The sequence below is a fragment of the Amphibalanus amphitrite genome, unplaced genomic scaffold (genome assembly GCF_019059575.1).
Source record: "Amphibalanus amphitrite isolate SeventyFive unplaced genomic scaffold, NRLGWU_Aamphi_draft 000046F_arrow, whole genome shotgun sequence".
Classification (NCBI taxonomy): Eukaryota; Metazoa; Arthropoda; class Thecostraca; order Balanomorpha; family Balanidae; genus Amphibalanus; species Amphibalanus amphitrite.
Window position 1 is genome coordinate 929,944 of NW_024881542.1, and position 16,107 is coordinate 946,050.

At 53.0% G+C, this 16,107-nt stretch overlaps 2 protein-coding genes and 1 non-coding gene across 4 annotated transcripts; 2 read left to right on the top strand and 1 right to left on the bottom strand.

Annotated features, from left to right (window-relative positions):
- Positions 1 to 1,305: 1,305 nt before the first annotated feature.
- Positions 1,306 to 1,379, top strand: Trnan-guu. The gene has a single exon. It is a non-coding gene; the product is annotated as a tRNA-Asn (tRNA).
- A 2,663-nt stretch (positions 1,380 to 4,042) lies between these two features.
- LOC122377523 lies at positions 4,043 to 8,713 on the top strand. Its single transcript, XM_043357615.1, has 2 exons — positions 4,043 to 4,080; positions 7,967 to 8,713. Exon 2 carries the CDS (start codon positions 8,005 to 8,007, stop codon positions 8,356 to 8,358), a length of 354 nt encoding a protein of 117 aa, XP_043213550.1. The 5' UTR covers positions 4,043 to 4,080; positions 7,967 to 8,004; the 3' UTR covers positions 8,359 to 8,713.
- A 21-nt stretch (positions 8,714 to 8,734) lies between these two features.
- LOC122377524 lies at positions 8,735 to 15,984 on the bottom strand. 2 transcript variants are annotated; one of them, XM_043357618.1, is made up of 3 exons: positions 15,739 to 15,984; positions 10,180 to 10,359; positions 8,735 to 9,501 (listed from the first exon to the last, which is right to left on the bottom strand). In XM_043357618.1, the coding sequence occupies exons 2-3, from the start codon at positions 10,355 to 10,357 to the stop codon at positions 9,233 to 9,235; spliced, it is 447 nt and encodes a 148-aa protein (XP_043213553.1). In that variant the 5' UTR covers positions 10,358 to 10,359; positions 15,739 to 15,984; the 3' UTR covers positions 8,735 to 9,232. The 2 variants fall into 2 exon arrangements, with proteins under 2 accessions (XP_043213553.1, XP_043213552.1); XM_043357617.1 differs by lacking the exon at positions 15,739 to 15,984 and having other exon boundaries at positions 10,180 to 10,409.
- Between the last annotated feature and the right edge of the window lie 123 nt (positions 15,985 to 16,107).

Below are 16,107 nucleotides of genomic sequence, written 5' to 3' on the forward strand. Positions count from 1 at the left end.
ACACCAGGCATTTTAATCAAGGAATGGTAGTCTCTGGTAAAATTCCTACATCTCGATAGTTGAGCATAATCAACGCGCGACTCCAGCGCTGACTTCTCGCTCCTAAATCCGCAGATCCACAGATTATCCCGACTACCGCCGCCGGCCCAGTTGTCCACCCGTGTAACTCTCTGGCTAATCCGCCACCACCGCCTCCCCCACCCCCTCTCCTGGTGACGGGGAGGGAGCTGGGACGGCTGGCGACCACCTGTTCGCGGGCGGTCCAATCGACTCGATCGAACGGCCCATCGATCCGTCAGCCGGCGGCGTTCTGCATTACCAGCAACAGCTGTTGTTGGTTCGCTGCGCAGAGAAGACGACTGCTGATGGGATGCAGACTGCAGAGCTCTACCAGGGGCCGATGTCTTTATGGCTCAACAGCACGAGGGATTAGAAACGCTTGGGTGATCTTACAGAACGCTCTCACACCCAGCGCGCGATGGATGCAATTGCTTAATGTTATGCATTTGCGCTGGTTTCTACAGGCAAGAACTGTGGCTGTATTGAATGAGCTTTGGTCACACGGGGTCACAGCAATCATAGAGGCTTGATGTCGCAGTGATTGGTTCCGAGTTTCGGGGGCCGCGGGTACCTGCCCGTCCGACCCGGTCCTCACCGTTCCCACGCCCTCGCCGGTTCTCGGCGGCCGCGCGGCCGCAGACAGCGACAGTTATCTACTCACGACGGACATTAACGCCGACTGGGGACGCGCGGTGGGCCAGCATCTGCACCGTGAGACGCCGCACAGAGCGCCGCTCAATTCCCAGAATCGGGAAGGCGTTGGCTTGCAAGCCAGCTCAACGGCTTTCCCAATGGTTGATATCGATCATTGATTGGGTAGTTACTAGGCATAAACTGGTAAATGGATGGATAGGTGAAGGAGAAGGTGCAAACACGTTTGCGAGCATTTTTCTGTTGCCTGCGTAATTAATTCAGCCGTCTACATTCACTAAAAGTTTCTGTGGCTATGTAGTGGTTTGTTTCTGTGATGAGATGCAGTCTCCCGGTTTCCAGGACGTTTGGTGTTATTTGTCTGTGCGCCGCTGCAGTCTCCATTGAAAATTCAATGTTTTTTTCCTGAAGCTTTCTGGAGCTGCTGATCCGTCTCTTCTGCGGCAGATATTTGTATTGTCTTAGTCACTGGTCACAAAGCACTGCACAAGCCAGTGCAGCTTGCCAGACGTATGTTTCATGTTTTTTATGGAGACTGCAGCCACGAGAAGGAAAATAGCAGCAGATTTTCCAACGATTACAAGGTACCAACGGGCCTCCGTGGCGCAATTGGTTAGCGCGTTCGGCTGTTAACCGAAAGGTTGGTGGTTCGAGCCCACCCGGGGGCGGCCCATGTGGTTATTTTTTGGGGGAAATGGAAAATTGATTACCTTTCCCGAGGGTGCGGCCCGATTCATTTGGGGAGGGGGGGGGGGTGGGAAATGGATCAATACGAATGAGTTAAATCGACAAATTGACGACCTTTCCTGAGTAAATTATCTCCCCGATATGACCCGGCCCACATATGATGCCGAGCAGTTCAGTAATCAGTATATCTCCATGTCAGCCCGGCTGCGGTGCCCTGACAAAAAGTCTGCCGATAGTTCATAAAAGGAGCTGTTGCCAATGTGCTCTGCAGTTTGAAGGGACCACTGAAATTAGACATTCCAAACTTAAACAGCCACTAAATCCCTATTGAAGTGTTCCAAGTGTCTGCATCTCTCGCAACTCTCGACAAAGTCAGAGGAGCGCCTGTATCAACTAGTATCCTATGACCTATCATATGACCTATCTTATGACCTATCCTATCCTTCGCCCTGCGCAACTTCACCTCATCAAAGCGGACAGTACATACATACACTATCGTTTGGGGCCATTCCACTGGCGCAGCGGAAACTCATTTCCAAGCACATTTCGAAAGGCTGAGGCCCGCAGGAAGATTTTCCCTATATGGTCATTCCTGCAATTCTCATCAGATATTACATAACTAGTTACATAAAGATGTAATCTTTGCATGTGTCCGACTACAGAAACTTATGTCATTTGGTAAATTCCTTGGATAGGGAGCAGTTTAGACCTATTTCATAATACATAGAAGAGAACACGCCAGCCGGCTCCCTCGCTCGAAATTACATGTGTGTGTTCGATTATGACCGTTGCATTTATGTCGCGGTTGCTGGGTAATCGCTCAGACACTTGGTTTATTAGAATCCAAATAAGACATGATGAAAGAAGGGATCCAAATATTGAGCTAATATGCACTAATAATTAGCATCCCACGTACCGCGGGACCGTAGCTCCAGTACCGGCCGGGAGCACCAGGCGTGAGCTGGTGTGGTGGTGTCACTTACCGGCTGCAGGAGGCGCTCCGGTAGACGGGTCTCGTGCTCCCCGGTCCTCTGTCGTTCCTCAGCCATCCCTATAGCAGCTGCAGGAACACCAAGCAGTCTGACTGTCCGAGATGTTGTAGCCATCGGCACAAGGCTATTCCCGTGCCGAGTCACCCACGCGAGTGGTTCACACTTCACTGGGAGGGCAGACTGACCCCAGAGAGGTCAGCCAAACCCGCCGGGCAGGAATCGCAGGGGCGCGCCCAGGCTCACAACTGGGGAGTGCGACAGCACCTCTGACGGTGTGTCACGACTGCTCAGAGGGCATAGAAAATTTAGAACTAAAATTTGGGCACTCTTACATTTTAGTGAAGCCATACTATACATCATTTGCTTTTTCGATCTTAGGGCAAGTCATTCCGTCTACTGGCTAATTAAATCGTGTCAGGATATTCAGTAAAAAAATGTTTGGCGTACACACATCATTCTTAGAATAGAGAAGACAGCCATTTATATAAAAACCGCTATCTGGTTTATGCTTTGCAATAGCTGAAAACTGTTTTGGGCGATATTGACTCCGATGCAATGCCTATACCAAATGACATTGATATGCACACCACAAACATTTATGTATGTGTGTTCTGTTCTGGGTGTTTCCAGTCCACGGGCGGTCGTGCCGCGCGCTTTCTGTACCGTTTATTCCGGACGTGCCCTATCCATCCGTATCTCACCAGCGTACCTGACATGCACCCAGTGACTAACAGGCCGTGCCGTATTCGCGCGATCCAGCCCGTGCCGATTCTTCCCGTGTGACCAAACCAGCGCGGCGTCCCGCCGATGTGATAAGAAGCATTCGAACGCTGCGCTCGAAAACGGATAGCACATTTCGTCCTGTCTGAAAAATCCAGCCATTGCCATACAGACTAAAATAGAGACTCGCCGGGCAGCATAGGAGCTTTGTCTGATACAATCTCAGAGTACTGCAAATGATGCGGGTTTTTCATGGTATCCGCTGCTTATCGGTTCTGCCAGATGGTCGCCGGAGAAATATTTCACTCTGCAACCGCTCCCGGATCACTGCTTATATCAGTAGCAAGACTCGAGAGATTGATGTCTGTGGATCGGGGACGGACGATTTGTGAGTAAATAATGCAAAACAGTGGCCGAATGTCTGAACTGTGATATGGCGACCTCCGTATAAGCGTTCGACTGAGATACAGGGATGCATTGAGAGAGAACTCGACAAGCAACAGGATGCTTGCGCTTGACTCCTACCTGCCTTTTTCAGTCAACTAACGGCACCAATCCCAACGTTCATCAAACATTTCTAACAGGTCCCAGATGGAACAGTGCCTACAGGAATACTTTATGTATTTCCATCAGACTCACAAACACGTACCACACGCACAAAACACGACCTCCACAGCTGTCTGCGTCACGGCCGGCCGGTCGGTCACATGACCCGGCGGCGCCGGTCAGTCTGCACGTGATTCGTGCCGGCAGGAAGACCTCCTCGTCCCCTCCCTCCGGTCCGCCCCTCGCGGCCGGTGCACCGGCCGTGCCGCGGCGGCTCGGCGGCTCAGTTCGTGCTGTGCCGTCCACATGTCGGCAGCTTGGAGTGCCTCCGTGCTGGCTCTGCTGGCGGCTGCGCTGGGCCCGCCGCCAGCCGCCCCCGCCCCCGCCCCCGCCCCCGCCCCCGCACCGGCGCCCAGGCAGAAAGGTGAGCTCTATAGGTACAGTGCCATCAGCCCGTGCCCCGCGCCACTGGCGGCTGAGCTCTCTATGTATGAGCACTAGGTCCCAGACTTGGACAACTCAACCCAGCTGCTGTGACTTTTTGTTACGAGACCGAGACGGTTAGTCTGTTAGTCCCCTTGGCTTACATACATTACTTGACTTAAATGGCCAGATTACGGATGTTCTCAAGCATTGCATTGCCTTATTATGTATAAGCTAGACCTCGCAAATTGACAAGCAAGCTTGACTGCTAGTATGAGTGTGTGGTAGCGTTTCATTTTACGAAGGGGGTGACCTCGATGTTTTAATGATCGGTTCTTTTCACGTTGCTACAGCTTGAAGCTTTATCAAATACCCTTGGTCCCCTAAGTTCCCCTTAGAAGGCCAGCGTGTGAAAATCGATAGGCGATATTTATTGGGGTTCGATCGAAATAATTATATCGCTACTATAACCCAAAATTATGGATGCTAAATAGTATTGGCATTAATTGAATTGCATCCATATGTTTTCGACTTGTAATTTGATTATAGTTAGGAGATTACCAATGTGTCACACATGGCTATACCGTCACTTTATCCACGTGAAGCCAACTTAGAGCTCCGAGTACTGCTAAAAGCATCGGGTGACGTTTACAAGCCAATTAACGTATACAGCCGGACCGTCATGACCAATGTCGGCGATATTCAAAATCCCGGCGACGCCGCCAATCGACGATAGGTACGGGTAGCTATGTTTGAACGCTTGTATCAGCAAGGATGAAAATGTACCAGAGCTATGCCATGCATGATTGCCGTATAGTTGCTTGGCTGTTTCAATTTAATTAACAAATTATCTTTTAGTTTCGGCCGTTTGTTTAGCATATTCTCCTAAATAATGCAATGGAAGTTCGGAATCTTTTCGCGGTTCTGCGAAAAGTTAAGATTCATTTGTGAGCTATTCGTCACGTCCTTGTCCTTAGCGTGAGCGAATTCGGTAGGAAGGTGCCATACCCAGCTCTGTTTTCAAAAGACAATGGCTTTGTTAATGCCTTCCTGCTCAGATCCTTCATCGGTAGCAAAACACAAATAAAGTCACCGTTAAAATATAATTGTTATTATTTAATTCTTCATCGGAAAGTTCTCCAAAGCTACCGGTAGTTTTTGTTTCATCTTAAATCTCAGGCAGCAAAATAAACACAGCAGCGTTCATCTCCGTTGACTTCTGTCGGTTCTTTTATAGTTTGACACGTATTTACATTAGCGCTGTTAAGATATCATCTTTTTCATAACTAGCCCCCTTGCCGTTTCGCCCCTGATCGAGATAGAGCTTCGCGGAAAAAAACGAGCGTGTTGCCCGTCACAAGACGGAGCCGATGCTACCCAATTTAAAGGTTCTAGGTCATTGGTTGACCTTCCAGGTCAGGTCAATAACCCCAATGTCGGGAAAATCGGGACATGTTAGAACGTCGTGAAGTGCGGCTGCTATAAGGTTTATCGGGGTGCTGATCACGAATATCGTGGTAGTTTTGATCACAGATGATGTCTTCATTCATTTAGACCAGGTCGGGTCAGGTCAGGTCAGGTCCACCAGTAGGGGTTTTGCCGGGTAGTCGTAGTAGGTGTCAACCACCTCTCATGGCGTCGTAACATGTTACGAATGCACCAAAACTGCTTCGTAAATGTTCAAACGGTTGCTAAATTCGAATTCAGCTCCAAAACTGGCCTAGAAACATGTAAATCTGGAAAAAGTGAACCGAGGTCATCAAAGGTCAGTGACCTGACCTTCAGGTGACTTTGACACTCACCCTAATGAATGACTAATGAGAGCAACATCACATCCCATGTTTGAACGCTCGAAACCACGAAAAGACTGCAAACGCGCGGCTAATGCGAGCGACATACCTACGCCGAGTCACGATTTTGGCCAAACATGGTCTCGAAAAGTAGGTCACAGGTCAAAGGTCATTAGGGTCAAAAGTCATGACATTTTCATTGTAGGTGTAAAAAATGAATAACGCGAGAGTACTGAAAGTTTCGTCGCGATCGGCCGCTTTTTACGCGAGTTATTTGCGAAAAACCTGGGGGCCCGTTCGACCCCCCTATACGAGCGAGGGATAAATGTACCGATAGAATAAAGACTTGTCTTCCGTATGCCTACCCGCGTACCTACCTATTGGTAAAATTATGGGTGATAAATTGTTAAATAAAACCTCACCAGTTGAAAATGCTTCTATTAATATAGCCACTCCGCAATAATAAGCAGCATCCTCCCACACGACAACTCACAAGTATAATGCCCGTGTCCTCCTGTTTGTGCGGCGATTTCGCGCCGGTTGGGGCGAGGCCTTGTCGTTCGGTGACGCCGCTAATATGTAGCCTTCCAACCCGGCCCGCTGAGTCACGGCCTGCGAAAAATAATCGGTAAGTCACTTGGCCATTCAGCCGCCGCCTGTGGCGCGGGGAAACTCCGCGCTTGCGAAACGGGTGGCCTCGCGGGCGGGCAGGGGCAGTGAGGGAGGCGCCCATGACACTGAAGGTGGTGAGGGGGAGGAGGGGTGCAGAGGACTAACAAAGCGGCCAGTGGTCTGTGTGTTTTAGGGCTGCAAATAAAGCCGTCCAAGCGAGACTAAGTGGCCCAGCAGGGGATGTGAGTCACTCGTCCCCGTCTCCTATACCTACCGAGCTGACTCACTGCCGCCTGAGTCATTCTTTGTTTATGTCTGTCAGAGGCGCTAAATTATAGTGTCTACTATAGTTTATCCTCAGCGGCAGCCAGTTGCGGCTCAGTTGTGTCTCATTATTAATGGGAGCAGAATATGGCGTCTAATGTTTGTTGATGGACGGTCATGACATGGTACACGAGCGGGGTATGGTAGGACAGAATTAATTTCACTGCACCACGAAGTCATTTGAGGTCATCCCATATCGTATTTTAGGTGGGCAACTAAAGGTTAATAAAAACTCAGGTTGAATCAGGTTGAATGCAGCTGGTAACGAATAGCGACAGAACGTCACAGTAGGTAGGTTATTATGTATTTATTTTGTTTACAGAAGGGCTCAATTTAATATCAGTCTTTATTATTTTGATTTAATATCAAACCAGTCATGCCTACTCATGTCCATAATCGCCCAATTCTTCCAGCAACCAAAGAAGGGTCGTTTGCAAGGATGAAGGAAGCAGTGGTAATCTCTATCATTTCACATGTCTCACAGTCGGCTGACGGAGCAGGAGACTCGGTGGTGTATGTGTATGACTCGGCCAGACCCCGGGGGTAACTCGATCCACCTGCCCTCCCCCCCCCCTCCCTGGCCGCGCAGAGCGGTGTGGGGAACTGGGAAGTGCGTGTCGGGGCGGCGCCACGCAGTCGGCTCTGTTCAGGGTCACCCCCGCCGAGACGGACACGCCCCCGCCGCGCCGGCCGGCCCGCCCACCCATCCAGGGTCGACCACTGCAGGCGGCGCGGCGGCCTGAGCCCAGCACAGCACTGACCGGCGCAGGCGACATGGTCTTCCCAGGGTTCACGGCGCGGCAGACGCACGGACTCTGGCCGTATCCTCAATCTCTGCACGCTCGGGCTCCTGACCTCGGTCTGCCCCGCTGTCAAATGGCTTTTCCAGTAGGCCAGCTAACGAGAATCGCTAACGCATAAAGGAATATTACGTTAGAGCTTCTTCGTACCATACACTGCGTGAGTGTGGTCGATAACTCCACCGCACGGTGTACCCAGAACCGACGCGGCGTCACGCTCCCAATTACGGCGGGACGACCCGGCTTTATATTCCCGTCTGTGGCACTATCGGGTCCGTCTATCTCCCAGTATGGCCCCGGCGCATCCCGTGCCGTACAACTGTACCCTGACCAGTTCTCTGACCTCTGGGTTTCTCCGCAGCGCCCGTCCAGTTCCGCTGTGAGCTGGGAGCCGTCTGGATGGAGAACTGCAACGAGTGCCGCTGCCAGAGCAACAATCACGTGGTGTGCGCCCACCTGGCCTGCCTGCGTAACGCGCCGGCCCGACCAGTGGCCGAGACGGCCGCCGCCGGCGCCGACCCCGCCCCGGGCGCCGCCGCTCTGACCCCTGTCAGCCAGAGCCGCGACCCGGCCTGCTACCAGGGCAGCTGTCCGAACGAGTGTGACAGCAGGCTGGACGAGAGCGGCTGTCATGTCTGCCACTGCAGCAAAAAGATCGGGGAGGTGACAGCCATGATGGCGCCCCCGCCCGGTAAGAAGCGACGCTGGGGCTTCCTGACAGTAGCGAGGGGTCTGAGGAATACCCGACCCTGAGCGGCGGCAGGGTCGGAGGACGGCAGGGCGAGAGGAACGCGAGGAACCGGAGGAACTGGGAACATCGAGGAACTGCAGGAACGGGGCAAGGAGGCTGAGGAAGGTGCAACCGAGAGCCTGGAGGAAAGGGAGGACATGGAGAGTGCTGGCAATGCGAGGAACGGAAAAACGAGACGGCCGAGGGGAACAGCGAATATGTACTGTAATGAACACGAGGAATGGGAAAAAGGAAGAATGAACGATAAAGCAAGATCTGTGATGAGCACAGGAATGTTGGAGAAGCGTTGATTGATAGAACGCGAAGAATGGGGAACGCGGGACCCATAAAACTCAAACAGTGAATGAGATGAACAACAGTGTTAGTTGAGAGGCAGCGTCTCAGTCCTTCGTGTATTCGTACACACTCAGCACGCGCGGGCGGCGACCCTCCAGCCCTCGACCTCTCACACGTCTGACCCCTCGGGCCGCAGCCTCGACCTTCGCCGCCGCACCGGTCGCAGCGGCGCGCCCAGTCAGAGGCATGGCGCAGAGGCGCGTCCAGCCGCGCGCCGGGAGGGGCGCTACACCCGGGCGGCGTCGGCGCACAGCACCCACGCAAACGCCGCCCCACATACCTCCCCCCATAAAGGTTCGACCCACAATCCTTCCAAAAATATGTACATACAACTCAAAACAACAACAAAACCGCAACAAAAAGGACCATAATGCAACCGCAACACGAGGTCCACGACGCACCGCGACGTCAAACACCCAAGTACAACGCACATGTTTCGCCCTGCACCGCAGTCACTACACGACACCGTCTCTCTGTCCCCTCCCCCCTTCGCCATCCATCGAGCGTGTCGATAACGAGCACGTCGTTAGCTTGGCGCACTTAGCGGGCAAATGTGTCGCTAAGCTTCTTTTGAATCTTGTCGTAGCCGAGCGCGGTGAGGTGGATGCCGTCCGGGCAGAACCACCTGCTCGCGACATCGCTCCTGACCAGATGGCGGCGCTTCACCATACAGGTCAGCGCGCGGCCCAGATACGGTAAAAACCGTAGTCCTCGTGCCAGGGCCGCCTCCCGCAGGGCGAGGTCCGCCCGGAACGCCGCCGTGTCCTCGTAGCGGGCTCCGGCGTCACACCACAGCCGTGGAGTCGGACCTGCTAACAGAACGTCGTAAGACTGGAGCTCAGCCAACACGGCGCCCACATCATTCTGACATAGACCCACAGGCGTGTCGTGGGGCCTTCCATATGCATCGTTCCCCCCAAGCCACACAAAAATCCTCCCCAGGCTGAGGTTATGATCGCTAGCCGAATCCCGCCACTGCTCAACATGCTCCCGAACCCTTTTCCGCTCTTTATTCCAAGTGTTCCCCCGAATGGCCAAGTTGAGAATGTAATCCCCTGCACCCACCGCGAGTTTTAGTCCCACTGCTAGGCTATCCCCTATGATCAAGTGCAGCCTTCCTTCCGGGGCTGGGTGGGGCATCTGCCGCGTGCTGGCCGCCGTTCCTGAGCCCGGGACCGCCTCTCCTACCAACGTTACCCGGAAAGCAGGCTCCTGTAGCAGCTGTCTCAGGTCAGATGCCACCTCATCAGCTGGCCCAAAGCCAGCACCCTCGTCCTCAGGTCGTGGGGACGTGTACATATTTATTATTTCTTTCAAGTCCTCGTCGTACTGTCCTTGCCCCATCGCCTCGGCCTCAGCGAGGAGCGCGTCGACAGCATCGACCTTGGGCTCACTACCGTCGGGTTCAATCGGTGGTTCCACCATCGAACGATCGAATGGTGCCCCGTCTAGCTCTGCGCTTTTTGCTGTTGCGGTGGCTACCTTACCATCTGGAGGCGCTTTTGAAGGTCCAGATGGCGCTCGGTTCCTCTCCAAGGCCTCCACCCGTAGGAGCAGCTCGTCCACCTGGTCCTGGAGGTCGACGCAGCGATCCTCCAGACGCCTGCAGCGCTCCGTCGACGGAACGACGTCCTCTCCTCCAACTTCCACGCCTTCAGCGTCCATACCTGGCGGCATAATACAATTGATACGCATCGACAGACATGCATGGTTTCCTTCCTTAACTTATTCATAGTTAGGGTCACAGGTCACACAGCCGCCATTCACAGGGCTGGATACCTTACCGGAGGCCGGGATACTCTCCCGTATCGTGTGGTGTATGTGCTCGTCAGTTGTGGTGTTTGTCCCGCAGCCGTATCACTGGGCATCTGCAAAAAGTGTATAAATGGACTACTCTTCGTGATCATGTTAGAGTCCCGAGATACCCGCTCGTCAGTCCTTTGTTTGTGTTGGTCAGGCGTAGTCTCGTCAGTGGTCTGCTGTCCGTGTTGTTCGGGGGTAACTGGTCGTTCGGCTGGATCGTCTTTCCTTCGAAGTTTCATGGGTTTCAGATGATTGTGATGAACGTTGGTCTCCTTACCACCGGGCATGCTGACCTTGTAGGTGACTCCGTCTCCTTCCGGACCGTGCCTTCTTAAAATGGTCGCAGGGCCTTTGTAATGAAGGGCCAGCTTACGTTTACCTCCGACGTGAGCCGTATGGTCCCTCACCCACACTTTTTGACCTGGCACATATTCAACCTCTCGTGCCGACTCGTTTTGTGTTTTTGTCATGTCGTTGGAGGCCTTGTCGATGTTTTCGCGAACCTTGTTGTATGCATGTCTGAGTTGGCGCAGCTTGTTTTCGACATGCGTGTCGACCATCGACACGTCGCGCTTCTGGTTGAAAAGCTCATCGACTGGCAGGCGTGCCTCATACCCATGCACGAGGAAAAATGGGGTAAATCCGGTCACCGAGTGTTTGGACGTGTTGTATGCAAAGGTGAGGAAAGCCAAATGTTCGTCCCAATCAGATCCGCACGGTTTGATAAATTTCGAGCACATGTCCTTGAGTGTGCGGTTGAAGCGCTCTACCATGCCATCGCTCTCAGGCCGATAGGGTGATGTCCGAGTTTTTTCGATTCCTAGTCGTTTGCACAGGGACTGGAAGACCGCAGACTCAAACTGGCGACCTTGATCGCTGTGAAGGCGTTCTGGCACCCCTTGCCGCAATACCATGTCCAGAAGACAGCCAGATACAGTTTCAGCTGTCTGGTTCTGCATGGGGTAGGCAAAGACGTATTTGGTAAAGTAGTCCATTGCTACTAAAGCGTATCTATTACCGCGAGCCGACATCGGCATCTCGGTGATATCGATAGCCACTCTTTCAAATGGCCTCGAATAGGATTCGGTTCGGAGAGTTGCTTGCATCTGTGGTGCTGGGCGACTGCGTCGTTGACAGGTCTCGCAAGTTTCGCAGTAGCGGGCGATGTCCCCGCTCATCCCCAGCCAAAAAAACCTGGTTGCTGCTCTCTCGAGAGTTCTGTCGGTTCCCAGATGACCGGCAGTCACATCGTCATGTAGCATGTTCAGGACTGTTTCATGATAGGTTTTTGGAAGAACAATGACCGAGTTGTCGCTGTCGCCATGTCGCCTTAGTTTTAGAACTCCCTGTTCGACCGTGAGCTGGTCGAATAATCGAGCCATGCTACGCAGTGAGCTGTTCTTTTTCCTTAGTTCTTTTTTTGAAGGAAGCCTCTTGGCTACCAACCAGTTCCTGACCTCAGCCAGTAAGGGGTCGAGCTCCTGCTCGAATCGCAGCTTTTCGAGGGGGATGTCTTCTCGACCGCCCTGGTGGTCGGCTGCGAGAAGCTCTTTGGCCTCAGTCTCGGCTGTGGAGTCGGTGACGTCAGCGACAGGTCTCGACAGAGCGTCAGCATTTCCATTGTCGCAGCCTTTTCGGTACTCAACGATGAAATCGTATGTGCTGAGTTCGATTGCCCATCTGCCACGTCGTCCCGTGGCGTCTCCGTCGACATTGATCGAGCGGGGAATGTTCTTGAGCGGTTTGTGGTCCGTCATCACCGTGAACGTTGTGGCAGCCAAATATGGGCGAAAATGTCTAATAGCCCATACAATTGCCCAAAGTTCTTTATCATACGTCGGCCATCGACGTTCACTCTTGTTGAGCACCTTGCTGGCGTAGGCGATCACCCTCTCATCGCCGTTGATGGTCTCCGTCAACACCGCTCCGACTGCAGTGTTGGAGGCGTCGGTTGCAACCTTGAACTCGCCCTTGCAGGTTGGCAGGGTGAGGATTGGCGCCGACGTCAGCTTCGTTTTAGTGCTTTCAAAGCTTTCCACCAGCTCTTCAGTCCATTCTACAGTACCCTTTTTCTCAGCAGCTTCTCTGATGGGTCGCACGAGGTCAGAATAGTTGGGCACGAATCGCGAGTAGTACCCTGCGAGCCCTAGAAAACTCTTCAGCTCTTCGGCTTTCTGTGGTCGAGGCCAGTGACGCACCTTCTCTATGTTTGCTGGGTCTGGCTCCACACCGCTCTTCCCCACCTTGTGTCCGAGGAATACTACCTCGTCGCGGGCTAGACAGCACTTCCTTGGCTTTAGTTTCATCCCTGCTGCCCTGATCCTTTGAAAGACCTCCTCCAGGTTTTTGAGATGATCGTCTTGATCCTTTCCGAAGACAATAATGTCGTCTATGTACACCAGGCAGCTTTTTGAGTCCATTCCAGCCAGCACTAGTTCCATCAGTCGTTGGAACGTGGCTCCAGCGTTCTTGAGGCCGAAAGGCATGGACCGGAAGTGGTGCAGGCCTTTTCCCGTGCTGAAAGCGGTTTTCTCTCGGTCTTTTTCAGCGACATCAACCTGCCAGTAGCCTGAGGCCATGTCGAGGGTGGAGAACAGGCTTGCCCCCGCGAGGCTGTCGAGGCTGTCATCCACCCTCGGGAGAGGGACTGGCAGACTTTGGGTGACAGAGTTCACTGCTCGAAGATCGACGCAGAATCTGAAACTGCCGTCTTTTTTCTTGGCCAGAACGATGGGTGAGCACCAAGGGCTGGAACTCTCCTCGATTATTCCCTCTTTCAACATCTTTTCTTTTTGTCTTTCCACCTCTTCTCTTAGTTTCATTGGGATCCGTCGTGGCCTTTGTCGGATCGGAGCCGCGCCTCCAGTTTCGATGTGATGTTGTAGAAGCTTTGTTTTTCCAATGTCGGACTCTCCCGTGCTGAAGATATCCTGGTATCGTGACACAAGTTGTGTTAGCGAGGTCTTGCCACTCTCTGAAAGGGCAGTAGATTCGAGTTTGAGCTCGCTTAAGAGATCATCGAGCGTCCCTGCACTGAGTTCAGCTGAAGCCGCTGAAGGGCTCGGGACGTCGTACATACCCTTGCCATTTTCTTGAATGGAGTACAGTGTACCGATTTCTGTGCCTGGAGGGATCGTTACTGCCTTGCCTCCGATGTTGGCGACCTGAACCGGCACGGTTGCCTCGCTCGTCACTTCTGCAACTAAACGAGGGACCCTCCACTCTTGGCTGCTCTCAACTGAGTGAGGTTCTAGAACACCCTCCCAAGTGGCTTCTTTAGTGATTTTAACGCCTCCATCTGGGATCTCGACCTCGGCCTGAACGAGGGTCTGAGACCTAGCGGGGATGGTGACTGAGGCACAAGTGACCACCCTTGCTCGTAGCGGTCGTAACTCAGAATATGTTGGTAAAGGAATCTCGACATTCCCCACTCTGAAAACCCCTGCCCTGTCATCTAGCACTGTTTTGTGCTGGCAGCAGAAGTCTCGGCCGAGAACGACCTGGTAGATCAAGCCTGGAATGACCAACATAGGCTGGATGAACTGCGAGGTTTGTATCGAGAACGACACTTCTGCTTGTGTGTTGACTTGTATTTTCTGCCCGTTTGCCTGCGTTATTGTTCCAAAATTTCCTTTGTGGGACGCTCCTTTCTGTACAGCCGCTCGGGCGAATTCTTGTCCAATCATTGACGCATCGGCTCCGGAATCAACGAGGGCCCATACACTGCGTCCTTCGACTTCGATTTTGATCGCTGAAGCGCGTTTGGGGCTTGCTTCTTGTTCATCTCCGACTGGTGCTTGCCCTTCAGCACCAGTCATTGACCGTTTCCCTGTTGCATGCTCTGGGGTGGTCCGGCTGGGTACTGTGGACTCCTGCCACCGTTTTGTCTCCAACAGTCGGCCGCCCAGTGTCCTTGCCTCCCGCAATTCAAACAGCTCACGTGTCCCATGTTTTGTGGGGCGCTCGACAAACCGAGGCCACCCGCCGAAACCGGCGTTCTCCAGCATTCGGCTACCGAATGTCCGCGTCTCCCGCATCCAAAACACTGTAGGCTCTTAGGTGCGTTGGGTGCCGTCCCTCGGTTCCCGGCTGTCGCCCCCGGGGGCCTAACTTGCCCTGGCTGGCGTCTGTTCAAAAGCTGCGGACAATTGCGCTTGAAATGGTTGGTATCGCCACACTGGAAACAGCCACGCTGATTGCTGCTGATCGCGTTTGGTGTTCCGTTTGTGCCTCGTTTTATTTGAGCCTTTACCTCCCTTAATTCGTCTTTTAACTCACCAATCATCGCCAGAACCTCTGTTGTGTCTGTGCGGTCGCCTCCTGTGTTCCGTGGGCTTTCGCTGGCTGTAGTGTGGCTGGAGGGCATGACCGTCTGCGTGTCCTGACCACCTAACGTGCGCATAACAGACAAGGTGTTTTCTTTTTCTTGGACTTTTTGGGCTACACGAATGGCTTGCTGTAGAGACAGCACAGCGTCATCGTTGTGCAGCTTTTCTTGCAGTTTCAGGTCACTGAGGCCGCACAAGAAATGTTCTAAGGCTGTCTGGTCGAGATGAGCACTGGACAGTCCCGGATTTCCTATATTTGTAAGCTTTCGGACGCGATCTGCAAACGCCTCCGTGCTTTCTCCCGGTTGTTGACGTACCTGACGGAGTTCTGCATTCGCGCGTCGTGGATCGACGTTGGCTCCAAATTTCCTTTGCAACGCGCCCTTGAGGATTTTGTAACTTTTCCTCTCATCCCTCCCTAATTTTCCGCAAACGTCGAGGGCAGTGCCGTCTAATACATCGAGCAGCACAGTGGCTAGGCTTGTCTCGTCCAGCTCACTAAAGCGGGTTTCAAAACGAAATATCCATGTTTCCCAATTTTCATCTTTCAGACCGCTAAATTTTTTTGTGTTGTGAACTTTCATATACAGTTCACTAGCCATTTCAGTTGCCCTCTACTGACAGAATCAATTATATTCTCAGTGTGGTGTCGCTAAACGATCACCTTATGATTATCTATAATGTCTACAATTATGTACGGCAGAGAAAAATAACCGGGTTCAAGGCGTATTGTGAATATTGTAAACGACCTGGTATTTATCAAGAAGCTAATCGGAAACGACCACACCCCGATAAATTTCAGGTCGGAATCACCCAAAGAGCAATATCGGCAATCGATATAGGAGGCGATTGTGTCGTATAAACGATCACGCTAACCAGTGCATATTCATTGAAATAAGGAGCGAAAAGGCTTACCTTGACCGCGCCAATGTTAGTTGAGAGGCAGCGTCTCAGTCCTTCGTGTATTCGTACACACTCAGCACGCGCGGGCGGCGACCCTCCAGCCCTCGACCTCTCACACGTCTGACCCCTCGGGCCGCAGCCTCGACCTTCGCCGCCGCACCGGTCGCAGCGGCGCGCCCAGTCAGAGGCATGGCGCAGAGGCGCGTCCAGCCGCGCGCCGGGAGGGGCGCTACACCCGGGCGGCGTCGGCGCACAGCACCCACGCAAACGCCGCCCCACAACAGTGATCAGAGAGCAACGAAAGGAGAATCACGATGAACGCATACTTAGTGAGCTGGGAGGAACGAAAGAGGCAGTATAGAGTCTGTAGAAACAACGGAT

Bases quoted from the DNA above. Each gene is read 5' to 3' on its own strand.
- LOC122377523 (XM_043357615.1), top strand. From the start codon at position 8,005: ATGGAGAACTGCAACGAGTGCCGCTGCCAGAGCAACAATCACGTGGTG.
- LOC122377524 (XM_043357617.1), bottom strand. From the start codon at position 10,387: ATGCGTATCAATTGTATTATGCCGCCAGGTATGGACGCTGAAGGCGTG. The intron at 9,502-10,179 runs GTAAGGTAGCCA...TTCTGTTAGCAG, and splicing joins TTCAAAAGCGCCTCCAGATG to GTCCGACTCCACGGCTGTGG.